The sequence below is a fragment of the Vicugna pacos genome, chromosome 19 (assembly GCF_048564905.1).
Source record: "Vicugna pacos chromosome 19, VicPac4, whole genome shotgun sequence".
In the NCBI taxonomy this organism is placed as follows: domain Eukaryota; kingdom Metazoa; phylum Chordata; class Mammalia; order Artiodactyla; family Camelidae; genus Vicugna; species Vicugna pacos.
In genome coordinates this window covers 31469120-31494330 of record NC_133005.1, presented here as the reverse complement: position 1 = coordinate 31494330, position 25211 = coordinate 31469120, and the positions used below count along the sequence as shown (strand labels likewise).

The 25211-nt window shown below is 43.9% G+C and overlaps 1 protein-coding gene across 19 annotated transcripts in view; it reads left to right on the top strand.

The window, feature by feature from the left end:
• PTPRT (protein tyrosine phosphatase receptor type T) overlaps positions 1 to 25211 on the top strand; it is a 1148549-nt gene that overhangs the window by 1003276 nt on the left and 120062 nt on the right. For all 19 annotated transcript variants that reach the window (XR_012061742.1, XM_072944247.1, XM_072944255.1 and 16 more), the window contains one exon: positions 22723 to 22871. Coding sequence is in view for 18 of the 19 variants with exons in the window: in XM_072944247.1 (XP_072800348.1) it covers positions 22723 to 22871 (149 nt within the window). In the remaining variant the exon portion in view is untranslated. The remainder of the gene's footprint in view (positions 1 to 22722; positions 22872 to 25211) is intronic.

The window sequence follows — 25211 nt, the reverse complement described above, 5'->3', positions numbered from 1 at the left end:
GGCCACTGCAGAAGGAGGAGTTGACAACAGCAGATGCTGCAGAGAGATGGACATGGAGGGCTTGGGCATGGCACTGACGTTTGACTGTGAGAAGTTACTTGTGCTGATCGTGGGGTGGGTTGAGAGAGGAGGCCAGCCAGCCTCGGGCCCCTGAGGAGGATAACTTCTTAACCTTTGGCCCTAAAACAGGAGAATCATGAGACCGGCCACTTGAAGGGCCAGAAAGTCCTGGGCACATGTGCACAAGAGGCTGAAGATGCTGGAGGTGGGGGCGGCTAAAGGACGGAAGGTCTGGAGGCAAAATGTCTGAGGATAGGGAGGCTAGGAGGGGACACGTGACAGGTCTTGAAAAACCACAGGATTGAGAGATGCATATAGACGGAGAAGAGAGAACAAGGAAGAAAATGGTGACTCTCATGATCTCCAGATTCAAAACTCCACTCCACCACTTAGGTATAGACCCTGAGTGGGTGCCTTCAGTCCTGCCTACACGAAGGTCCTTAGACCAGCAGCACTGGCATCACACAGGAGCCTGTCAGAACTGCAGCACCTAGTGTCCCCGCTCAGACTTCCAGAGCCAGAACCAACATGGTAACAAGACCCCCAGGCGATCCACGTGCACGTTAGAGTGTGAGAAACACAGATTGAAGCAGTCAGTTGTCTCGTCTATAAAACAGGAAAAATCATACCCTCCTTGCAGAGGTTGGGAAATCATCTGGTCCTTCTGAAAGCTTCAGGATCTTCCCTGAATGAGGAAGCCTCCAACACGCATTGGCTGAACAGCCTTTTCGATGAAATCCATGTTTATTCATTCAACAAGTGTTTGTGGAGTTCCCATTTGTGTGCCAGGCACTTGTCAAGGTTCTGGGATAGAAGGAAACAAAAATCCCCGCTCACATGAAGATCTTTAGTGGGGGAGATAGAAAATGAACAACATATATAAGAAAAGTATTATAGGTGTTATGTAATGGTTGAGATAACTAAGGAGAAAAAATAAATAAAGCAGGGAAAGAGGACATAAAGCGTGGGTAGGGGAGGAACAGGAATTTTTTTTTCAAAACCAAGAGGTCCTCAAGGGTTCTCCCCCATCGAAAGGTCCCATGCATAAGACCAAGAGTCTACAAACTTTTTCTGTAAGGAGCCAGTAATAAATATTTTTAGCTTTATGGGTTCATAGGGTCCCTGTTGCATCTAAGCAGCTCTGATGTTCTAACAGGAAAATAGCCATAGACAATATGTAAATGTGTGAGCGTAGGTGTGTTCCAATAAAACTTTATTTAGAAGACTCAGATGATAGGCCAGATTTGTCCTGAGGGCCATAGTCTTCCTACCCCTGCCCTAGACTTTTGAGATAGGGAGAGCATAGGGTTCAAGATTCACCCTGTTTTGTGGCTCCTACAACGTGCTGCACCATGTGTTGGCTGTTGTAGACACAAAGGTGAATGAAGGTCACCTGAACCAGCCTCGAAGGGGTGGGAGTTGAAAAGAATGACCGGCTGTGATGTGCAGGGCTCATCTGATGCTCACAGCAAGCCCTGTGAGATACATGTCACTGCACTGAGTCTCTTTAGACGTGGAGGCTGAGGTTTGAGCACTTGTCTACATCCCACAGCCAGGATGTGGCAGGGCTAGGGTTTGAATCCAGGACCACATACCCCCAAGCCCTGTCTATCCCTCTCATTAGACCTTCAGGGCTCCTGCCTGGACCATGTACCTGGGGATCCCTTGGCCAGGCTGTGCAAGAGTCAGTATTCAAATGCAAGTTTATCTGCCTGTACAGCCTCAGTTCTGTGTATGGACATCCGAACCTGGCTAGAGACAAGAAGTGGTAGCCATTCCTAGCTGGCAAGGAGGCCCTTGAGGCAATCCTGTCTTTGCTGTCCTGGGGCTTTGCCATGTGGTCAGAGCTGAGAGCACTGGGCTGCCAGATCAGTGGTAGCCCACAGGGTAGAGTAAGGGAGCACCAAAAGAGGGCTAATGACCAGGTAAACAGGTCTATAGACAGAAGGGTCTTTGGGACCCAGGGACAGAGGAGTCTAGAATGGACTCCTACTTTGTCCAGTACACATTTTTAAAAATGAGAATAATGTGGGTTTTGGTGTAAGATCACAATTTGGTGTAGATCACAATTCTAGGTCTGCCTCTTACGTCAGATTGTTCAGACCTTGAACAATCATGGAACCACTCTGAACCTCAGTTTCTTTTTTTTTTCTTGTCTTTTTAATAACAGAACCTCAATTTCTTTATCAGCAAAATGGTGATAACAACAGCGACTTCCAGCATTTCCTAAGTAATGAGCTAGTGTAATCTGTAGAGTGACCGACACAAATTTGGTATTTTATAAAGAGCAGCCATTATTCCTCATATCCTTCGCTGACAGAAATGCTTCTCTAGAATTCCTTTTTGCCTTTCTACAGTAAAGCAGCACCCAACACCTTCAGTGTCTGCTTTTTAAAAGGCTATTAAGAGTTGGCATGCGTTCACCGGTTAATTTACCTCAAGGTGTGTGATGGGCACAGTAATTGTTTTGAACAGAAACGTTTTAGTGTAGCAGTTCTTGAAGAAGCACTGAGATGTTTACCAACCATTCTGGCAGAGAGAGAGCACTTAAACATCTCACTTTGCCTTGAACAAATGCCTTGTGTTGGTGTCGTGAAGGTGGGTCCCTTCTGGACTGGTCCCTGTGTGCGGACAGTCTGGAACTCGGGCTTTTCGTGTCCTTCCTGTCTCTCCCCATTGCAGCATATTTAAATCCTGCACCGATCCTTCAGGGCCCAGATCAAGCACAAGCTCCCACAGGAAGAATTCTCCGGTTCTCTCCTCCTGCAGAATGTCTCTTTTCTCCAACTCTCACTGCAGTCGCTTTGTTATCATGGGCAGGGGCAAATGTGTCTTAAGGATGTTTCCTTTTCATTGGCGTGTTCCCCATGGTGCCCTGACACACGCCATGAACCTCCAGTAAACGCACGTGGAACAAATGAAAGAACGAGATGAAAATAAAAGACATAACAGCTAAAGTCAACAGGGAGATGACCTTTTCTTAAAAAGAAAGAAAAAAGGCAGCGATTTTTAGCCAACTCCAGACCCCGTATTTCCCTTGCTTGTATGGCTTTAAGACAGCCGTTGCTTTTGTGACCTGGACCAGCCACTTAACTTTTTCTAAGTCTCAGTTTCCTAACATGTAAAGTGGAGATGAAAAATGCATACCTCGCAGAGATCCTTTGAGGATTCAATAAGACCATGTTTGGAAGATGCCTAGCACTTAGTAGGTCCCCAACCAAAGTAAGAAACCTTCCTTTTCTCAAATGCATACACCTTTTCACATCAGAGGTGGCTGCAAATCAAATATCATTGCCTCAGTACATTTAAAGAGGAATTTAAAGCGATTATATCAAGAGATACTCAAAAAGCATTTTATGTAATTCATCAGTCACTTCAAATAAAAATGAAGAAAAATAAGAATAGAAGGAAACCATTTAAAGATGATAAGTATCAATTACCGAAAGCTGACAGCAAACATGTTGGCAGGTGAAAATAGAAGGCAAGTCACAGACGGCTGCCATCCTGCTGTGCCTCAGCCCAGGGGAAGACCTTGCTGAGAATTCTGATCCCTGGGTCCCACCCCCAGGTCTGCCCCGCTCTTTTGGAGGCATGGCCTGAGAATCTGCATTTTACACACCCCCTCGGATTAATGGTCTGCATGCTGACTTTGAGAACAGCTCCTCTCCTGATGTTCACACCACTGTCCCTTTCTCAGTGTCACACCTTTGTACTCTTTCTGGAATGCCTAGCCACCTGCCATACCTGGAAAATTCCAGTATCTTTAAAAAGGTAGAATTACTATTCTCTGATTTAGGTGGCCCCCCTCAACTTCCACAGACCACATCCATAGTCCTGAGCTCATATCCTTGTGCGTTCACCTTTCAGTCATTCACCCATCGACTCACACACTCACGAACCATTCTCAGGTCATGCACACAGCCCTGGGTGTATTTGCACATCTGTCTCCTTGTCGACAAGGAATGTGTATTATCATCTTTCATTTCCCAATGACTAACTCAGAGCCCAGAACAAATCAGGCATTGTAAGATTGTGTTGATTACATGAATGAATACACACAGGTGGGTGTATGTGTGAGGTTGCTGCCCCCATTCTGTTGTATCTCCCACTGAGAGTATTCCGTTCTCTTGAAGTTGGTTAGTTTCCATTTTGTTATTTTGGCATATGGTGATGGTAGGGCTTCCAGATCACCTATTTTGCAATTTTACATTGGTTTTAGGCTTAGAAATGTTGTACTTGCATGTCACAATTATAAATGCATAAATCCAGTGAATGCTGTTGCAACAAGATAGATATAAATGCACTGGGCTGGAGCATGTGTACAGATAGATTTGGATAAAGATTGCAGCTGAACGAATGCTTTATTGTTTACGCTATTGAATTAGAGTCTAAACACGTCAGTCATGAATACCAAACAGAGCAAATCTATAAGTCAGAGGCTCTGTCACCTTAATCGGGGAAAGTACAAATGAGTGTTTCCACTCTGAAGATGGAGAATGATGTTTATACTTCAGTTTTAAGTTTATTCTTTAAGTTTTAAAACCAACAGCATCAGTGATGTCTTGAGACAAGAAAAGTCTGTGATTCCAAATGTTTCTATTCTGTAAACACACTTGAACTTCATAAAGAAAGTAAAAGGGAGGGGGTGGATTCTGTGCTGACAGAGGAGTGACCTAGGGAAATACGGTTGGAAAGAGAAGTTTCTGTGGACAACGTTGTGATGTGCTATTCAGATCCCCCATCAAGAGTGGACGTACCCCCCAGTTGCTAGAACCGCTGTTGGCAGACCACTCTTGGCTGACAGCCCCCTTTTGGATGGCTTGCTCTTCAGAGCTGCCTCACCCAAGGTCATCCAATAGCTGGTCAATATCTGACTTTCACAGGGTTGTCAAAGTCAGCCCAGCGTCAGAGCTTCCCATGGGGTTGGCTTAAGCCATCACTGTGACTCCATCACCATTCACCTTCCCCTTCTGCTCACTCTTTCTTCTCCCCTCCCCTCCCCTCCCCTCCCTTCCCCCAACCCCATCCCTTCACTTCCCTTCCTTTCCCTTCCCTTCCCTTCTCTTCCACAGATATTAACCCCAGAATCTCCTCCTAATACCTCCTGCATGTTAATCTCTGTCTCAGAGTCAAATTTCCAGGAACCCAACCTGTGACCGCCCTCCATTTCCTTTTCTTCAGTTTGACCACTTTGGAGACAAGTGGCTTTGAGAGTATGCATGCCCTTCCCCTGAACATGCATACCTCATTGCCTTTGGCCCCTTTGTGTACAAACTAACTGGGTCACCACTGATAATAAGTAAACTCTAAAAAGGCCTTCCTAAGACAATCGTTCATTCATAGGCAGTTGCTTCTCACCGGTGCCCGTGCTGGGCAGGAGGGCTGTGGGCGTCTTCATACACAGCTCCAGCCTGGGGGTGCTCACGGTATATCGGAGACGAGTATTATAAGATCCTTTTGCTGAACCAGCCAGAGGAGGGAACTAGGGTCAGAAGTGCCCAACCACGGTGCCCCTGAACAATGTGTCACCAGGGCAGGAATGGACTTAATTCTGAAAGCACTTGCCTCCAGCAAACATCCCCACACGGAGAATGACTCTCGCAGCTAGGGCTATAGCCAGGAAAGGATCCTCAGATGCACAAGCTGGAAAATGCCTAAGTGTTGTAGCATTGGGCTTTTAATGGAAGGAAGTGCTTTAGTTAAACTTTGCAATGTTGATGATGATGATAATGGTTACATCTTGTTTGTGTATACAGCTTTATGTCTTCCGAAGTGCTTGCCCACTTATTACCTAGTTGTCTGGCTGGGCTTGGGGGTACTTAGCAGGGTGTTATTAGATAGATGATGGTGCTGTGTAGGAAAGAGCCCTGGGCATTCTGGCTCCACGGTTTCAGTTAAGTCCCTCAACTCCATCTCAACTTCAGTTTCTCATCTGTAAAATGGGGGTAATAACACCTACATTTTAGAACAGCTGTGATGATTAAATGATACATTCTTTCATTCCACAAGCATTTACTGAGCAATTCCTTTGTGCTAAGCACTGAACTAGGTGGTAATTTTTTTTTTTTAATATCCTTCTTTCAAGGAGCTCACAGCTTAAAAGGTGACTCAGACATGTTGACAAATAGTTACAAAATAACGTTACAAATGCATGAAAGAGGAACAGCGGAGACATGACAAAGGAAGGAAAGATTTGAGGAGAGATACCATGGGCTAAAGGGCCTGATAGGGGTCCTCGTATAGAGCAGATGCAAGAGGTTTCACCAAAGAAATAACCCATTCACCCACTTTTCTCCTTGGCCTCATTATCTTGAAATACACACACACACATTATAACTAAGTGGGTGACATGCTAGGAAAAGCTTGAAAAGGATAAAAGAGGAAGAAAAAAAATGGAGTAGGAAGGAGAAAGTTTGAATCCCAGATCTCCTGCTTAGCAGCTTTGAGTCCTAAACATTCCGAATCTCATTTCCCATCTATAAAATGGGAATGATACTTCCCGATTCATGGGATCATCTTAAGAAATTGAATACTATAATGTACTGCTATTTGCATTTTCATTTCAATTAAGTTTCATTGGGTTGTTGTCATTTATCAAGTAGTAGAGCTAAGCTAGAACACAACTGTGGTTGGATGTGTCAGGGATGGGAGAAGATTGTTTTGTTTTTCACTTCCAAACATAAGATAAATGAAAGAATTTACCAAATAGAATCAAGTAGGGAGATTGTAGACGGTGGTCCTTCAACTTACAAAAATTCTCTTCTGAGCAGTTGGATAGGACACCCCTTCTCCTGGCATCCATCCCTGCTGGTTTCAGTGAGAGATCAGAGTCAATGAATGATGCTGGCAAAACCCACAAGGGTAGGCAATGTCATTTTAACATAAGAAGACTGTAGACCAGTGGGCAGAGAAAAGGCTAGGATTAAAGACAGAAGGGCTATTTTGGTTATTTCTAAATGTAGGGACTGAAGGACAGACTTGTCCTTTGTCATGCACTTGCCAAAACCTGCCTTAGAAGAGGCATGGTTCTCCAAATGCAGAAGGGGCAACTCTATCCTGGACAATCCTACTGGGAATATTGCCTCCCGCGTGGGCATGGAGTTCAGAGGAACTGGTGTATGTTTGAGGAGGATGGCCAGATAGGGAGCGGACCAAACAGCTCAACCTATAAAGAAGGACTGGGAGGACTTTTTCATTGGTCTCGAGCGGTGCCTAAACGTCTAAAAGTTCCCCAGGTTCTTCCGATCTGAAACCATTGTTGAGAACCACCCATCTGGGAGAGTTTGGGAGTCCAGGATTATGGAGTAAAGGCATTTTTGAAAGATTGTCCTGAAGGCTTGGTCTCGTCACCTAACCCAGAACCTCAGATGAGAACTTGGCCCTGTGGGATCGTGAAATAGACATGGCTTGGATTATGATGCTGGGACCTGAGTGTGGCCGGCAGGGTCCTGAGAAGAGAGAACGCTGTCTAATGGCACCACTCCCTTCCTATAGACTTTGTAGACAATCCTTGTGCTGTTCGTGAATATGCAGAGGCTGTTTAATGAATAGCAAAAAGGCCCCAGGCACATTTAAAAATAGCTTTTAATTTCTCGTAACAGTTACTGCTTGTAGAGGTGGTGGTGGAGTAAAGACTGCTCAGCCACAGTCAGTCTCCTGAGTGGTGTTTGTTCAGAAGCATTGCCTTCTCTAATGAAACCCCGAGAAGCTCGGCACTTCTGCTTGTGAAATCTCCTTTCCATCAGAATAAAAAAAGCATTGGCTGAGCAATTCTCCTTCCCATGGCTTTGAACCTCCATGCAGAACATCCCAAGAGGGTGGCAGTTGTTGGATATATGTCACCACCCCCTGACACTTTTAAGAGGAAAAATTGAACAATTAGTATGGTCAAGACCCTGTTTTTACTGGGTGGACTTGATTTTGATAAAGAGTGAAAGTATGGTTTTATTAAGATGATAAACCAAACTGAGCCTCCGGATTAAAGAAGGCTCGTTTTGTCTTGGAAAACAGCTTAGCAACAATGTACTTTTCTAGAAACAAAGAAAAGCCAAGACCTGCTGTACTTTGTTTTACTTTTTTTTCTTCCTTTCCCATGTCATTTATTATTGGGACATCTACTGGTGAAAGGGCCTTCCGGTGAAAAATCTAAGCTCAGATATGGTTAATATGGGATTTCATACATTCTTTTCATCTTAGCTTTGCTTTACGCAGCAAAACCACCGTGAGAATGTGGGATCTAAGGTTTTTCTGGGAGATCCAGGGCTGATCAAAGTGTGTGCATCCACTGTACTGCTGTGCAGGTGCCTTCCAGCCCTCCAGGCAGGGGACAATTTGCTCAATAAATCATACCTCTGTAATCTCACCTCCCACTCCTTAAGGGTATTAAACGGCGCTTTGCCTTAGCCCTGAATGGTGAGGAAAGCAACAAGCAATACTTGGTTGCAGCATGGTAGTGAAAAGAGCAGGGACTGCATTTGGGTTTCAATCTTGGACTTCGTTACTTTCTAACCTAACTTCTCAGAGCCTCTGTTTCCACGTCTTATAACAGGGGAACAGCAATACCAAATTCAGAGGGTTACTGTGGAGATTTATCAGGACTCCGTAAGATAATGTAATGCCTGCACAACATCTGGTTCTGTCTGGGACATACTCAGTACGTTGTAGTTATTATTACTGTTGCCTTTTGTTTTATATTGTTGTGTCCACTCAGGTTTTGCAGTTCACAAAGTTCTTTCACATAGATGTCTCATGAAATTTTTGAGTCACTGCAGTGGGGACATATTTTACGTGTAAGGAAATGAAGGTTCACCAAACTGCCCAGGGCTCACACTATATAAAGAAAGAAATCATGGAACAGAGTTGCCAGTTACTGGTGCTGTGTTCTTAACATGGATTGGAGGTGGGTGTGACAAGAATTCTGAAGGAGGCTACTTGTGTGTGTTGAGGGGATGATTTGTGTTTGTTTTATTTGGGGGAAAGATGTCTCCCCCCCCCCACAGCCTAAAGACCTTTAAAGCAAATATTTCCAATTTACCAGATATTCAAACCCAAATAATGTTCCACAGATTTCAAGCAAGTCTTTTTTTTTCCCTAAAAATAGTTTAGAGCTTTAGCTGTTTAAACTTACATAGTTAAAAAGGAATAAAACCAACCACAAAATAAGAATCAACAGAATGCAGTAGTCCAATCATAAAGGACAGTCAGACGTGCTTACACATATTCAAGAAATCAGCCATCTAAATTATAAATAATAAGTAGTTCATTTGTGTCCTTTTTTTTTTAGATTCCACATATAAGTGATATCATATGGCACTTTTCTTTCTCTTTCTGGCTTACTTCACTTAGATTGATGATCTCCAGGTCCATCCATGTTGCTGCAAATGGCATTATTTTATTCTTTTTGATGGCTGAGTAGTATTTTATTGTGTATATATACCACATCTTCTTTATACAGTCACCTGTTGATGGACATTTGGGTTGTTTCCATGTCTTGGCTATTATAAATAGTGCTGCTCTGAACATTGTGGTGCATGTGTCTTTTTGAATTATATTTTTCTCCTGGGTATATGCCCAGAGTATATGCTGGATCATATGGTAAGTCTATTTTTAGTTTTTTAAGGAACCTCCATACTGTCCTGCATTGTGGCTGCACCAACTTCCATTCCCACCAACAGTGTAGGAGGGTTCCTTTTTCTGAAGGAGGCTACTTTATATGGCAGCAGAAATGATAAGAATTAGACCCGTTTAGACCAGCAGAGATAAGTGAGGAATAAGGTCTAAAGTTGATCCCCACATGGAAGTGTGTAGTCATTGCTCCAAATTATAATTTGGTGGGGAGGCGACCTGTACCAACCACGTCATCTCTTTTAATACACTCAGTGTATAAATAGGAACAAGATCATTCATCATTTACAATTGTATGACATTTTGTAACCTGCATTGGAGAGGTAAGGACAAAGATTAGAGAGAATAAGGTTGGGGTTGTTTTATGACTTTTTAAAAATGGGCCTCTTAAGTCCCACTTCTAACTTTATTAAGCAAACTTTTCTCTCTTAATGTGTTTTTACTTATAATGTCTTATAAGTAGAGTTGTGTCCTGGAGAGGATTTTATTAAAATTCAGCTATGCCAGACATAGAGAAATAACTTTATTTTTAAATGGACCTATTTGATTATGATATTTAACATGACAAGAGGTGTCGGCTTTCATTTTCTGAACACTTGATGTTTGAAGGCTTTCCCCTGCCACTTCTTTCTTTAAGAATAAATGTACACACTGTTTTCCCCAGTGACTGCACCAAACTGCATTCCCACCAGCAATGTAGGAGGGTTCCTTTTTCTCTACAGCCTCTCCAGCATTTGACATTTGTGGACTTTTGAATGATGGCCATTCTGACTGGTGTGAAGCCTCATTGTAGTTTTCATTTGCATTTCTCTGATAATTAGTGATATTGAGCATTTTTTCTTGTGTCTATTGATCACTTGTATGTCTTCCTTGGAGAATTGCTTGTTTAGGTCTTCTGCCCATTTTTGGATTGGGTTGCTTTTTTCTTATTAAGTCGTATGAGCTGCTTATATATTCTGGAGATCAAGTCTTTGTCAGTTTCATCATTTGCAAAAATTTTCTCCCATTCTGTAGGTTTTCATTTTGTTTTACTTATGGTTTCCTTTGCTGTGCAGAAGCTTGTTAAGTTTAATTAGGTCCCATTTGTTTATTCTTGCTTTTATTTCTATTGCTTGGGTAGACTGTCCTAGAACATTTTTGAGATGTATGTCAGATAATATTTTGCCTATATTTTTTTTCTAGGAGGTTTATTGTATCTTGTCTTATGTTTAAGTCTTTGATGCATTTTGAATTTATTTTTGTGTATGGTATAAGGGAGTGTTCTAGCTTCATTGATTTACATGCTGCTGTCCAGTTTTCCCAACACCATTTGCTGAAGAGACAGGTTCCTCAAAAGACTAGGAATAGACTTACCATATGACCCAGGAATACCACTCTTGGGCATATATCCAGAAGGAACGCTACTTCAAAAAGACACCTGCACCCCAATGTTCATAGCAGCACTATTTACAATAGCCAAGACATGGAAACAACCTAAATGTCCATCAACAGATGACTGGATAAAGAAGAGGTGGTATATTTATACAATGGAATACTATTCAGCCATAAAATGACAACATAACACCATTTGCAGCAACATGGATGTCCATGGAGAATGTCACTCTAAGTGAAGTAAGCCAGAAAGAGAAAGAAAAATACCATATGAGATCACTCATATGTGAAATCTAAAAAAAAAAAAAACACAAAAAACATAAATACAAAACAGAAACAGACTCATAGACACAGAATACAAACTTGTGGTTGCCAGTGGTGTGGGGGGTGGAAAGGGACAGACTGGGAGTTCAAAATTTGTAGGTACTGACAGGCATATGCAGAATAGATAAACAAGATTACACTGTATAGCACAGGGAAATATATACAAGATCTTGTGGTAGCTCACACTGAAAAAAAGATGTGACAATGAATATACGTATGTTCATGTATAACTGAGAAATTTTGCTCTACACTGGAATTTGACACAACATTGTAAAATGACTATAACTCAATTAAAAATTGCTTTAAAATAAAAATAATAAAATTTTTTAAAGGGTTAAAAAAAAAGAATAAATGTACAATAGCATTTTAGCCTCAGTTTGTTGATGTCTGCAAGAAATCCTGCTGGGTTTTGATTGGGCTTGCATTGAGTCTGTAGATCATTTTGGCAAGATCTGTCATCTTAACAATATTGAGTCATCTGGCCCAGGAACATGCTACGTCTCTTCATTTGTATGAGTCTACTTTGACTTCTTTCATCACCTTCTTGTGGTTTTGGGCATGTAGGTCCCATGCATATTTTGGTAGATTTATACCTGAATATTTCTTTTTTTTTCCCTCATGCTATCCTACTGTAAATGGTACTGTTCTTTTTGTTTCATATTCTAATTGCTCATTGTTAATATAAAGACATGAGAGTGATTTCTGTATATAAATAATGTACATGGAAACAAACAAAAACAAACTCAAGAAACAAGAGGTCTCAGGTGGAGAGATAGTAACGTACTTCACATACACAAGGCTGTTACATGGAAGGTAGATTAGGCTCACCCAGGCCAGGTACTTAGCAAAGTACCCAATTTATGTTTAAAATGTTTGTTCCCATCTGTCTTGCCTTCTCATGCTCTGTGTTGCTTTAAAAGCCAGGCTGTGTTCCACAAGTGGAGGTCCTGGAACTCAGAATTGTGTGCTGGTTAAGATGTTAAGACTTAGTTTTAAGCAGACCTGGGTTGGACCTTGGCTCTGCCATGTACTAGTTATGTCGTCCTGAGAGTGTTTCTCACCTTCTCGGGTCTTCCGTTTTCTGCACTGTAACGTGGGGATGAGGAGGTGGTGGCCTGACCTGGCGCATGCTCCGTGAGTACTAGTACTGTCCTTACTGTTGTTGTTACATTACAAGGAGGAAGAGGCTAGAGAAGCGTAAGGAAGAGCTTCCTAACACTGCTTGTCCAACAGTAGAACAGGTTGAACGTGCGGCAGTGAGCCGCCCAGCACCGGAGAGTGGACCACCCCCGATACAGGATGCCACGGGAAGTCAGGCTTCCAGAGAGTTTTCCCCTGTATTCAGGGACCACGGTACCATCGTCACTCCCCACCCTCACCTGCAGGGGCATCAGAAGCAAGCTGTAGCCGCTCCGGGTCTCCCCAGCCACCTAAGACACTTGACCCATGGACACAGAAGCAGCAGACAGAAATGGTATCCATGAGAAAAACAAGCACAGACCAGACGTATCTTCGCATCAGCTGCAGTTTATGACTGCACATTAAATTCAATTGCTTTCTTTCGGAGGCTGGTGTTGAGACCCGTCATCTCCAGCCCAGCGCCATCCATTCTGGTTTTCCCCAGGAGTACAGACAGACCAGCCGCCTTCCTAGTGTACACTAATTAATTTATCTCATGCTTGTGATTTTATGGCACTTAAGTGCTGAAGCATTTCTGTTTATTCTTCTCCCGGCAAAGCACCTCACATTGCATAAAGACCATGAATCTCCATTGCAAACGCCACATGTCTTGGGCTAGGGAACAGCCCATTGGCTGCCTGTCGTCTTGCTGGCTTTGCATCTTACAGCCAAACTCACACATCCATTAATTTATCCTTAATGACATTTTGACATTCCAATCAGTTCATCAGATGTTTCTTAGGCAAGACTTCTCCCACATGGCCGGGCCAGGGTGCCAGGCCACTCTTGATGCATAATGCATGAGGCCAGTGCACCGCTCAGTACCCTCTGATGGACAGACACATCTGCTATTTGCTAACTGTATGTTCCTAACAGCCCTGGCTCCCCGGGTGATTCATACCACTGCCATCAGAGTCGTTTTCGTCTACGCTTCCAGCTGGCTATTGCTTATAGGAAGTTGCTCAGTTCAAGGAGAGGTGTCCTGGTTTAGAAACATACATGCAGCAGTGCTGTTTGGTGGGTGGGAGTGGTGGGGTGTGGAGCAAGAGTGTGTCACACCCCTGCCACACTCAAGAATGTAGAGTAGCTTTAATTCCACGAATTCAGGTGGAAGAAGAACCTATGACAAACCTAGCACCTGGAATTTCATTACCTGCTGCTACTTAAAAATAATGATTGCAAAGTCATTCTGGGTACAATAATGGATATCAAAGAAGAAAGGAAAATTATCCTTAATGCTCTCAATCTAACACATCAGCTTAGATACACTTTCTCACAGTGGTAATCACAATGTAGACAGAGTTTTATTTTCCTGTTTTTTTTAAACTTAATGTAATCCAGTTATCACTTTTCCACGTTGTTATATAGTTATCATTCTTAATGGCACTCCATCATTTTAATAGCTGCATAATATTCCATCCAGAGGATGCACCACAATTTGCTGAACTGGGCTCCCTATTGTTAGATATTTATGAGGCTGTAACAGATCGTCTGCTGTCCAAGAGAGGACTCAGAGCAGGCTGATGGGGAGAGCAGGGCTCTGCAGTCTGAGGAACTGGGGCTCAAATCCCACCTGGTCCCTTTACCTGCTTTAGGAGTTTAGAATTAACCCTCTGGGCCCCGGATTCCTCATCTGTAAAATAAAAGAAATAATCACCACGTTACAGTGTTGCTGTGAGGATTATAGATGTTTTAAGGTACCTAGAACATGGTAGTATTTACTCAAATGTATATTCCAGTGATTCTCCAGGAAGGAACCACCAAGTACATTCTATAATTGGTACCCAGCAGAGGTAGAGAGCAGACAGGATGTGCAGTGCCTGCAGAATGTGAGTTGGTGTGAATGTGCGCTTTCTGGCTGCATGGGTGTGATTGTATGTGCGCGTGTGTGTTTGCCTGGAGAGGAAGAGAGCCGATGGAGAAGGACGGACAAGGGTATACATGTGTCAGTCCGTGCCTGAGCGTGACATAACAAGGAATCTTAAGGAACGTTCAGAGGCCTGACTGCCTGGGTTTGAATCCCAGCTCCACCTCTTAAAGCCTGGGTGACTTTCAGTGAGTTTCTTCAACTCTCTGCCTCACTCTTTCATCTATAAAATGGGGTTAGTAAAACTCTCAATCTCCTAGAGTTAAATGTATTAACTTCTTTAATTCTCCTAATAACTCTAGAAGTTAATACATTGTGTTTTTAATAGCCTTCAATAGTGCCTGGAAAGGAACAAGTGTTATATACATGTTTAGTAAATAGATACAATAAATTTAGGATTCATTCTTTTGTGGTCATTATGTTCATTTCTGAGAACTGTCATAACAAGGAACCACAGACCGGATGGCTTAAAACAACTAAATTTATTCTCTCACACTTCTGGAGGCTTGAAGTCCAAAATCAAGATGTCTGTGGGGCCATGCTCCGCCTGAGACTCTGGGTAGAATCCTTTCTCGCCTCTTCCCAGTTTCTGGAGGTGGCTGCACAGTCCTTGGCTTTCCTTGGCTTTCCTTGGCTTGCAGCTGCCTCTGTCTTCTGTCTGGCTCTGTCCAAATTTCCCTCATCTTGTAAGAACACCAGCCATACTGGATTAGGGCCACCCTAATGACCTCAGCTTAACTGGATTATATCTGTAAAGACCAGATTTCCAAATACGGTCACGTCCACAGGAAGCAGAGGTTAGGACTTCAGCGTATCTTTTAGGGGAACACAACTCAACCTGTAATAGTCCTTTCCTTTTCCAAACTTGGAGGAATCTTTATTTTTTTTTATTGAAGTATAGTCAATCACAATGTGTCTATTTCTGGTGTACAGCATAATGTTTCAGTCATACATATCCATACATATATCACTCATATGTGGAATCTAAAAAAAGAAAAGAAAAAAGATACTAATGAATTTATCTACAAAACAGAAGCAGACTCAGACATAGTAAACAAACTTACGATTACCAGGGGGAAAGTGGATGATAAGGGATAAATTGGGAGTCCAAGATTTGCAAATATTAACCACTCACTGTATATAAACTAGATAAAAGATAAATTTCTTCTGTATAGCACAGTAACAGTCACTTAAAAAGCATCACTTCTTGCCATGGTTCTTAGATGCCAACTCCCCCCACTGTAGTGAGCTCAATATCCAGAAAGGGGAAAGGGCGTGTCCCAGGTAACCTCGTAAGATATTTAGAGCCAGCACCCAGGTCTCCTCCTTCCTGGTCTTCCACTGTCACTGATGGCACATGTTAGGGACTCCTCATTAATTCTCATCAGCTGAAGAGTAGGTTCTCCGCATTGGGGTTCTCAGACTTAATCATGCATTCTAATTGCCTGGAGTGCATATTAATCATCTGGAGTTTCTGATTCAGTAGGTCAGGGGTGGGGCCAGAGAAGTTGCATTTCGAGTAAGTTCCCAGGTGAAGCTGATGCTGCTGGTCCGGAGCATACTTGGAGAACCAGTGTTCTACGTCAGGGGTGCTCAAGCTTGGTGATAAATTACCACCACCTGGAGAGCTTCTAAAACCCCAGATGCCCAGGCTGCACCCCACACCCATTAACTTAGAATCTCCTCAGTAAGTTTTAAAGCTCCCCAAATGATTTGTGCAGCCAAGGTTGAGAAGCACAGCTCTAGAATATGTCAAAGAAGGAATGTTTTTAGAGGAAAGCCGTTCTTCAGGGCATCTGTTTTAGGGGATTCATATTTAACAAATTACGAGGCCATTTAAATTCACGTGGCTGTTTTCCTATATCTGAAAGATTGCCAGAGAGCATTTATGGAGTGCTCACCGTGTCCCATGCACTGGGGAAAATGCTTTGGTAGCCACATACCATTTAATCTCACAAGCACCTTCGCAAGGAACACTACTGTTACCTGTAGTTCTACAGACGGGAGGAAACTGACATGCAAAGGAAAGAGTAACTTGCAAGAGCTCACGCAGCAAGCCTGAGATGGAGCCAGGTTTCGATGCCAGGCTGTCTGGCACTAAAGCTGATGTGCTAACCGCTGTGCCACCCTGCCTCCGAGAGAAGAGAAAGTGGTGTGTTCTCCTTTAAATCCTGCACTTTTCCATGTCCTCGTTTACATTATCAACGCTGATGTCCTGTAGCGCAGCCTCTGCCTCGGTTATTAGGGTCATTCTGAGTTAGTGAGGTTTGGATTCATGAGGCTTTGCTGTGTTTATGAGTGACTAGAATCGTTACCATGGACTGAATTTGCACTTCTAATTTTATCCCGAAAAGGAGAGGTGGAGGAAAGTTGGAACAGGTGTCCTGAGCTGGCAGGCAGAAAGCATGGTGAGGATCCCATGGCTTCCACTGATGTGTTTCATGCTTTGGCTAAGCCCCTCCTCTGTCCAGGCTTCAGTTTCTTCCATAAAATGAGACGGTAGGGCAGTTCCCTTCCAGTTCTGATGAGTAAACTTAATTAGAGACCCAGTCATGTCAGCACAGAAGCAGCCAGGCTTCAATGAGTGCAGTGCTGGCTTTTAACCTGTGTTTTCTTTGTCTGCCTCCTTTAGGCTGAGATACCACTCTGGCTACAGGTTTCTAGTCTTTGTGTTTTCCCAGGAAAGTCTGTCCAGAGATGCCAGTGAAGGGCGGGTCAGGGAACGAGCACTATGGGGAAGGGAAGGCATGCCTGATCAGGGTCTCCCCTGGAGAGTGGGCATGGCTCTTCACAGGCAGGGAAGAGCCCGAAGTGGAACCCCCAACACTATCCCTCAGCCCACACATTCAATGATTTTGCAGAATCCAGATGCTGGAATGTCCTACTACCTCTCTTGCAAGTGGCTTCTCAGTTTCTACTTGAACTCCTCCAATAATGGGGAGCTCATTCCTTCCAAAAGTATAAACAGAGCAGGGGTTGTGTCTGGCTTTTTCACATCATAGTCTCCTCCTGTCTAACAGCCAGGGGTACAAAGTAGGTGCCCGTTAAATATTTTTCCAACAAATTAATGTACAAAGAAAAAGAAACTATTAACTTTGGGGAGGAGATGAAGACTTGTAAGAGTAAGGGGCCTTGAGTTGGTCCTTTAAAGGTGAAGAGAAGGTTGCCAAAGAAGGAAACACAGGAAGGGCAATTCGGGCACTGGGCACTGCTGAAAGAGACCCACGCTATTCTACTTTGCTAGAAATGTCTGCCATGTGTCAAGCCCACCTGGTTTGAACTCCGCCCACCAGGGCCACACAGAGCCAGACACATCAGATGTGTGAAGAGAGCATTCTTGAATATTTCCTCTCCGTGAAAAATGTCCCTGTTTGTTTCAGACTCTCTTCCTCCTCCTCTTATAGCATGACTTCAGAACCTTCCACAGACCCACAGTCCTCTCTTGAACCATCCCATCTGCCACCCTCCCTTATAAAGGGTGGTGCTCAGAATAAATCATGGAACTCATGGTCCATCGTGGGCACGTCCCATGCCACCTACCCTCACTCAACTCACAAGCAAAGGTTGGGGAGACCTCCGAGTGATCTGTTGGAAGGAGAAAGACCAGGGGCCACGTCACAAGGTTCCAACCTGTCAGAGGCCGTTAGACTCTGGATTGCTATGTCTTAAAGCATTCTTCAGCTCTAGAAATGTCCCCGCAGAGGAATAGACAGGCTTGTGCAATGCTGTCTTTTGAACAGCTTTTGGTACCCCCTGCTGGTGAAATCGTGGGACCCAACTGGCAGGAATCTCAAACAACTAGGAAAAAAAATTCCAAGTTCGAGGAAGTCACCACCCTTGAGGGATCTGAGGATTCTATGAGTTACGCTATCATCCCATATATCATATGACTCTCTTAGGAGTTTTTTTTAAACATTCTATAGTTTATAGCTCTTCTGTGGGCTGTGAGGGGGAAAAAACGTCCCTGACTTCTGTGAACATCCCATCAATTCTGCAAACATCCCAGGAGTTCTGTGACAGCCACAGGAAGGAAATGCTAAGTTCTTAGCCAAAAATATTCGTTAAGTAGAAATACTTCAGGTCACAAACTAATTTCATGCAGGTTTTTCTTCCTCTTTCCTTATATGTATCTTTTTTTTCAAGTGGTTATAATTTGCAGTCAGAGTAGGATGACAGTCTTATCTACACTTCAATTTGTAGACTTTTAAATAGAAATTTGTACAACAAATTTATTGAGCACCGGCTGTGTGCCAGACACTCAGCAAGAAATTGGAATAGGTGCAAGAAGTCGAAAGCCCTTCACCCAAGAGGTTCTTGCCTTCGTGGGTAGGAGAGTCGAATGACTGCACTTGAACCTGTCAAGGGCTTAGCTGACATGGCAGCAAGGCCTTCCTCGATCTCCTGGGGTTCAGGCCGGCTATTTGCTGCTCTCTCGCTGCTTTATGTATTTTTCCTTCTTGCGTTTCTTCACCTTTGTGATTGTGTATTGATTTCTATATTTACCTGTTTAATGCCTGTCTTGGCCATTCGTCTCTTGTGTTCTGTGAAGGTCAAGGCCACGTCTGGTGTCTGACACCATGACCTTCTTACATCCCGCAGAGACTGGTATATGTAGGTACTAAATAAATACGTGTTCAGTGGGTGAGTCAGCCAAGGAGAGAGAACCACACGTCTGTGTAGGCGAGCAAGAGGAAACCTCAAAGACGTGACATTTGAATGCCACTGAGCCTTGAAGGGTGAAGAGGGGGTGGCCAGGGGAGAAGAATGGGGCACATTAAGGAGTAGAGGGTATTGAGGAATGGTGCAGAGAGGGGGATGAGGCAGGTGATGTCTCCTGAAAGGAGGTGCATGTGGAAGGAAAGGCTGAGTTGAATCCTGGAGCTGTAGGCTGAGTATCTTGTATGTCCTAGTCACGAGTTTGGATTTTCCCCCTCTCTTAAGGGAAGAAAATAAAAGGGAGATGAATCAACTAAACTCTACGAGTATAGGAATGAATATTTTTTTCCTGAATTACTGAGAGGGTTTTTTAATACTTAAATTTTGAATTCTTATAAAGGAAAAATCGCAGATTATGGTTTTGTGTTTTATTTCCTTCTATATCCCCTCCATTCCCACATTGTAGCTGTGTTTACCTATTGCTGAAACACCTGTCCTCACCTTTTTAAATTTTATGTAGCATCGTCATCCCCCTCATGAACCTTCAGCTAAAAACTAAGAATACATTACAAGATCTTATGGTAGCTCACAGAGAAAAAAAGAAATGTGACAATGAATATATGTATGTTCATGTATAACTGAAAAATTGTGCTCTACACTGGAAATTTGACACAACATTGTAAAATGATTATAAATCGATAAAAAATGTTAAAAAAATTTTAAAATAAAACCTGTTACATCACACACACACACACACACACACACACACACACACAAATGAATGTCGTATACCTGAGTGTTTACAACTCAGTTGTCTAATTTTTAAATATCTATATGTTTTGGAGAAGCTCAATTCTTTAAATTTTTTAACCCAGGTGTTCAGAGCTACCCAAACATTTCTGTAAAATGCCATTTCTCATCGATACGGCAAGACCTTTTTAGAATTATTCCTTTGGAAATCAGTGATTTGTGCCTAAGACAACTCTCTCCATATTATTTTACCCTGAACAGAATGAGATGAGTTGGGAGTTCTGCCCTTAGGAAATATCAGAGCCCCCAGTACACACTCGTTTATAGCCTGAAAGTTAACTCCCTTATCGGATTTCCTTTTAGTTCCTGCTGGGGCAGTGTGAGCAGGACTCAGATGGGGGCAGAGGATCTGCTGTATATCTTTCCAGATTTATGATTAAGAAGGTCACATATACATTTTTAAACACACTCCTTTTTGATAATAAATGAAGACTAAGACTGAAATGCCATCAGCAGCAGAATTACTCGCTCTTCTTTCATTCGTGTCCCCCACCCCGCCCGCTGTCGGCCTGCCTGCCGACGGTGAGAAAGGGCCTGACTGGTCCCATGCCTGCCTCGTGTTTTTCTCTCTCTCTGGGATGGTTTCACTAAAGGAGCAGTGTGCCTGTGGTTAAACCATTATAACCAAAAGATTCACTTCTACTTCTGAGTGCCCTTCCTTCCTCAGGCCAATGGAAAATAAAAAGGAGACGATGACGAGGAACCCCATTTTAGGTTGCATTGGTCTTCAACTTGTGGGCAACGAAAGCTCTTCTCTTCTTAGAATTTCCTGGATCTAGACTCACTCTGCGCTCCTCCGCGCTGCTCTCTGCTTACAGAGCAAGATCTGTGTGGATGCCATGCTTCTGGCTTCCAGTTGGGTTCAGCTCATGAGAGCCCCTCTAGGAGGTCAGAAAAGGAGGGGACGACGTAGTCAGAGAGCTTGTGCTTCTGGTTCCTTCCCTGTGAGGTCATCCAGGACTGGCTGGATCCCTGGGGAGAAGGCTGCTGCTTCTGTACAGGTGGCCTCCTCTTCGTGACCCCTTTTAGGTTCGGGTCACTGCTTCCTCTGTTTGTGCCCCTGGACCTACAGGTGGTGAACAGCTCTCCTGTCACAGTATTACACCTTCTCACTTTGTCAACAGTCCTCTGATACATAAACTCTCCTTTGAGTGTGCCATCTGCCATTCTTCCATGCAGTCTCCACCTAGATCAAGGCCATGTGAGGGAGAGCACGGTCAGACTAGAACTGGTCCTCGACGTCAGCCTCTAAAACACTTCAAAGTCCCCGCTCATCCTTGCGTTTAATGCCTCCTCTGACAGGGGGGTCGTTATCTCTTGAAACTGCGTATTTCGTGATCATGTGGGCTCAACTTTGGCAATTTCCCACATGTGCTGAATTTGACTTCCTTGGGACATGTGTTCTTTCTGTGTTGAAATAGGAGTGACCAAGATTTGAAGCTAAGACTGAAAAATTGAGCAAGATACCTGGAAGAAGTGACCTTCAAGACGTTTAACATACAACCCGTAGCCTTGTGTATCGTAGGAACATAATTACTATGTATAGATGCATAAATGTTGGGTAAATTCAGAGGCATCGTGCTGGTTTTTAAGAAATATTTGGCAAACTGTCACACGCAAGTGGGTTAGTCATGTTCTTATATCTCTGACAATAAACCTAAGACCCTTCAGTTAAAATTTAAGAGGAGTAGATCTCAAATCCATACAAACAACTTTTTACCCCGCAGCTTCCTGGTGAGGTGCCACGGTCTCCATCACTGGATATAATCCAGGGGGAGATGGGATTCCACAGAAGAACTGTGGGAGGGAGGCTTCTGGCCGTGGAGGGTAGCTGGACAAGTGGCGATGATATAAAAACAAGAATAGCGGCTGCCATGTGTTACGTGTTCACTGTGTGCCAGGCACTGTGCTGGGTGAGCGTTACACATTATCTCATTTAATCCTCACAACCCCGTGAGGCTGGCTTGTTACTTACCACAGTAGACAGAGGAAGAGTTCAGGACCTAAAGAGGTTTGGGAACTTGCCCTGAGTCATGTGGCCGCAGTGTTAGAGGTAGGATTTGAGCCCAGGTCTGCCTGATGCCAAAGCTGATGGTTGCAACCCCCGGTGGTTCATGTCAGAATCACCTGGGGAACTTGGTGGCCGTGCAAAGTTCCAGTCCCTGTCCCCTTTCTATGGACCTAGGAGCCAAGGGCTTTTTCAGCTCTCCGAGTGGTTCTCACTTACACCAGTTTGAGCACCATGGCTTTCCGTCATCATCATCATCATCATCATTGTAAATGCCTGTCTGGCTCTGAGGTTCCACTATGGGAATAATTGTTCTACTTTTGAGCTATGTGACTAACTAGCCTTCACCCTCACCCACTGCCAACCACCAGCCCTGACTTCAGTGCACCATTGTTTAGTGGGTTATTTCATTGCTTTAATCCCTGGAAGAGGCCAGAGTCGATTTTGAATCTCCTTCAGACTCACGGGAACAGAAAGACTCACTTGGCTTCTTCTTCCCTTTGAAGGGAGAGTAACGGAAATGTTGTGCAAATCTCATTGATTTCCCATTTTAAGCTCGAGTAAAAAACACACCCATTGTTGGGATGAGGCGTGATGAGTCTCAAATTTCTGAGCAAATGGAAGCTATTAACAGTTTCAGGTAGACTGAGGTTCGTTCCACCTGGACATTGGCGGACCTGCCTTGACTCTGTTTCTGGAGAAGGGACCAGGTTTGGGGGTTGAGGATGACTGGTGGGGAAAGAGAGCAATCTGATCTTCCAGTGCTTATCAAAGCAACTGTCACCATCTGACTGTGATTTTTCCCCTTGCACATGTCCCAAAGGAAGCTGGCCAAGAAGCAGAAGGAGACCCAGAGTGGAGCTCAGAGGGAGATGGGACCTGTGGCCTCGGCCGACAAGCCCACCACCAAGCTCAGCACCAGCCGCAACGATGAAGGCTTCTCCTCCAGCTCACAGGACGTTAACGGATTCAGTGAGTTGAGCCAACTAGGGGGAAGGGGACACCCATGGTCCAGCTTGACCCTGGCACCTCAGCTACTGACCCCTCAGCGTCAGGTGCTAAAGGACGTGGGGTCTGGATGCTTCCCTGGACGGTCCAGGATGAAGGTGCTCCCTGGCAAAGGCTTGGAGCTGCCCACCCCTAGGTGAAAAGGAGAATTTAAGAGTCTACCTCAATGCAGATGGAAATGGGGGCAAGCCATCTTAACTGCTGCTTATGTACATAGAGGCAGGTTAAAGCTAACCATGGTAAAAAGAATTAAAGAAGGAGGAGGAGGAGGACATGGTATGGCCCTAAGGAGGAAAACATGGCATACCGAATTGAGTGTCTTACAGTTTTCAAAACAGTGTTGCACATACACCGCAGCTGGTTAGATGAGTCACGGGTCATGGCTGACTCCATTTCTCAGCTTAGGAAACTGAAGCTTAGAGAAGCAACTTCTCTGAAGTCCTGTGGCTGATGAGGAAAATATTCAGACCCAGAAGCTGTACCTTCCAAGTCTTGGCCAGTTGAAGGCCACAGCCAGTGAGCCAAGTGGCATTTAGTTAAGAGCACCAGTGTCCTCCTGCAGAGTTAACACAAGGTCCCACGCTAATAGAAGCAGCTATCATTTCAGGGTTCACCCTCATCCAAAGGAGAGCCTCAAGACTAGTAACCTAAAGCCACCTTGGTGATCAGACTCAAGAGAGCTGACTTTTGCTCTTAAACTTTCTGAAAGCCAGTTCTTTTCCTGGATTGCGTAAAAATGCTAGATTCCCCAGCCTCTGCTCCAAAGTGGGGAATGCGTAAAACCTAAAGCTTATGAGCAGTGACAAATGTCCTCCCCACGCTGTGCCAGTGGCAAAGGGAGGAGGGAAGAAATCGTATGTTGTGAAAAATCACTCATGTGAGATCAGCTAGGGATGGTGCGGACCTAGGAGAGGACGTAGGAAGGGACAGGTACACGGGGACACTTTCGTCCTCCCCACAGCCGTGTCAGATACGAGTATGACTGTTCCCATTTTACAGATGAGGTATCCGAGGCCCAATGTGCTTGGCCGAACTTCCTACAGTTACACAGATGCTTCCTTCTGGATCTAGGATCTGAGGGTAGCTCAGACTCCTGACTCCTTACCCCAAGTGCAGCACAGAAACTCCTTGAGGAAATTTTTCAAAATACAATGGCTGGGCCCTCACCTTACCTGCTGAATCAAAATCTCCTGGGGAGATGAGGGATGAGGATTTTGTAAAAGCTATTCAGGGGGTGCTTATAGGCACCCTGGTTAAGAATGGTGAACCTTGAGAGAGGCAGAAGCTCTTTTCAAATACTGATGTGCTGCATTGGAAAAGAGAGATGCATTTTAAACCTATAAAAAGACTTAAAAAAATAGTAAGATGAATACTCATTTACCCTTTACCTAGATTCACCAATTGTTCACATTTTGCAATATTTGCACTTTCTGTCTCTGGGGTGTGTGTGTGTGTGTGTGTATGTATGTATGTGTATATACACTCATACTACATATGTATATAATTTTCTCAACCACTTAGAAGTAAGTTTCAGACACCATGACACTCCATCTCCAGAGAATTCAGCATGTGTTTCCTGAGAACTAGGACAGCTCTTCAACATAACCACAGTAAAATTATTTTACCCAAGAAACGTAACCTCGTTTCAGTCTGTGATAAACCAGTCCGTAGCTGAATTTCCGCCATGGCCCTAAAATGTCCTCTCGTGTTGTTACTGTTTTTTGAATCCACCTTGTGTTTGGCCACCACGTCTCTTCATCACCTTTCACCTGCAGTGGTTCACCCACCTTTAGTTTTTCTATCAGGATGCTGACATTTTTAAAAAGTCTAGGTGCGTTGTCCCACAGGATGTGCCAAAGTCCAGATTTGTCTGTTTTTTTCCATCCTGATCACACTCAGGTTAAACGTTTAGGCAAAGGAAGCTGCGCAGGTGATGTGTTCGTACTTCCCTTTGCATTGTTTCCGGAGACATGTGCTGTCAGTTTGCCCACTATTGTGGGTGTTAAGTTTGGGCACTTCTTAAGGTCAAGAAATGGCTTTTAAAGGCAAAGTATAATAGCACATACTGGTTATTTCATGAGCAAATATTTAACTTCCATTTTTCTTGGAGAACAGAGCAAGTTTGCAGGCTGCCTAACCACAAAGCCAGTTCTTTTTCGGTTCTCCGTCCAGGGAATTCTGGGATTCATGTGTTCCCGAGTGTCCAGGAAAAGAGGATGCTGACGTAGGCCAGGAGCAGCAGAATAGGGGTTGGCGAGGAACGGGGCTTGGTTTGACCTTCAAGGCTCATCTGAGTGAGCCCTC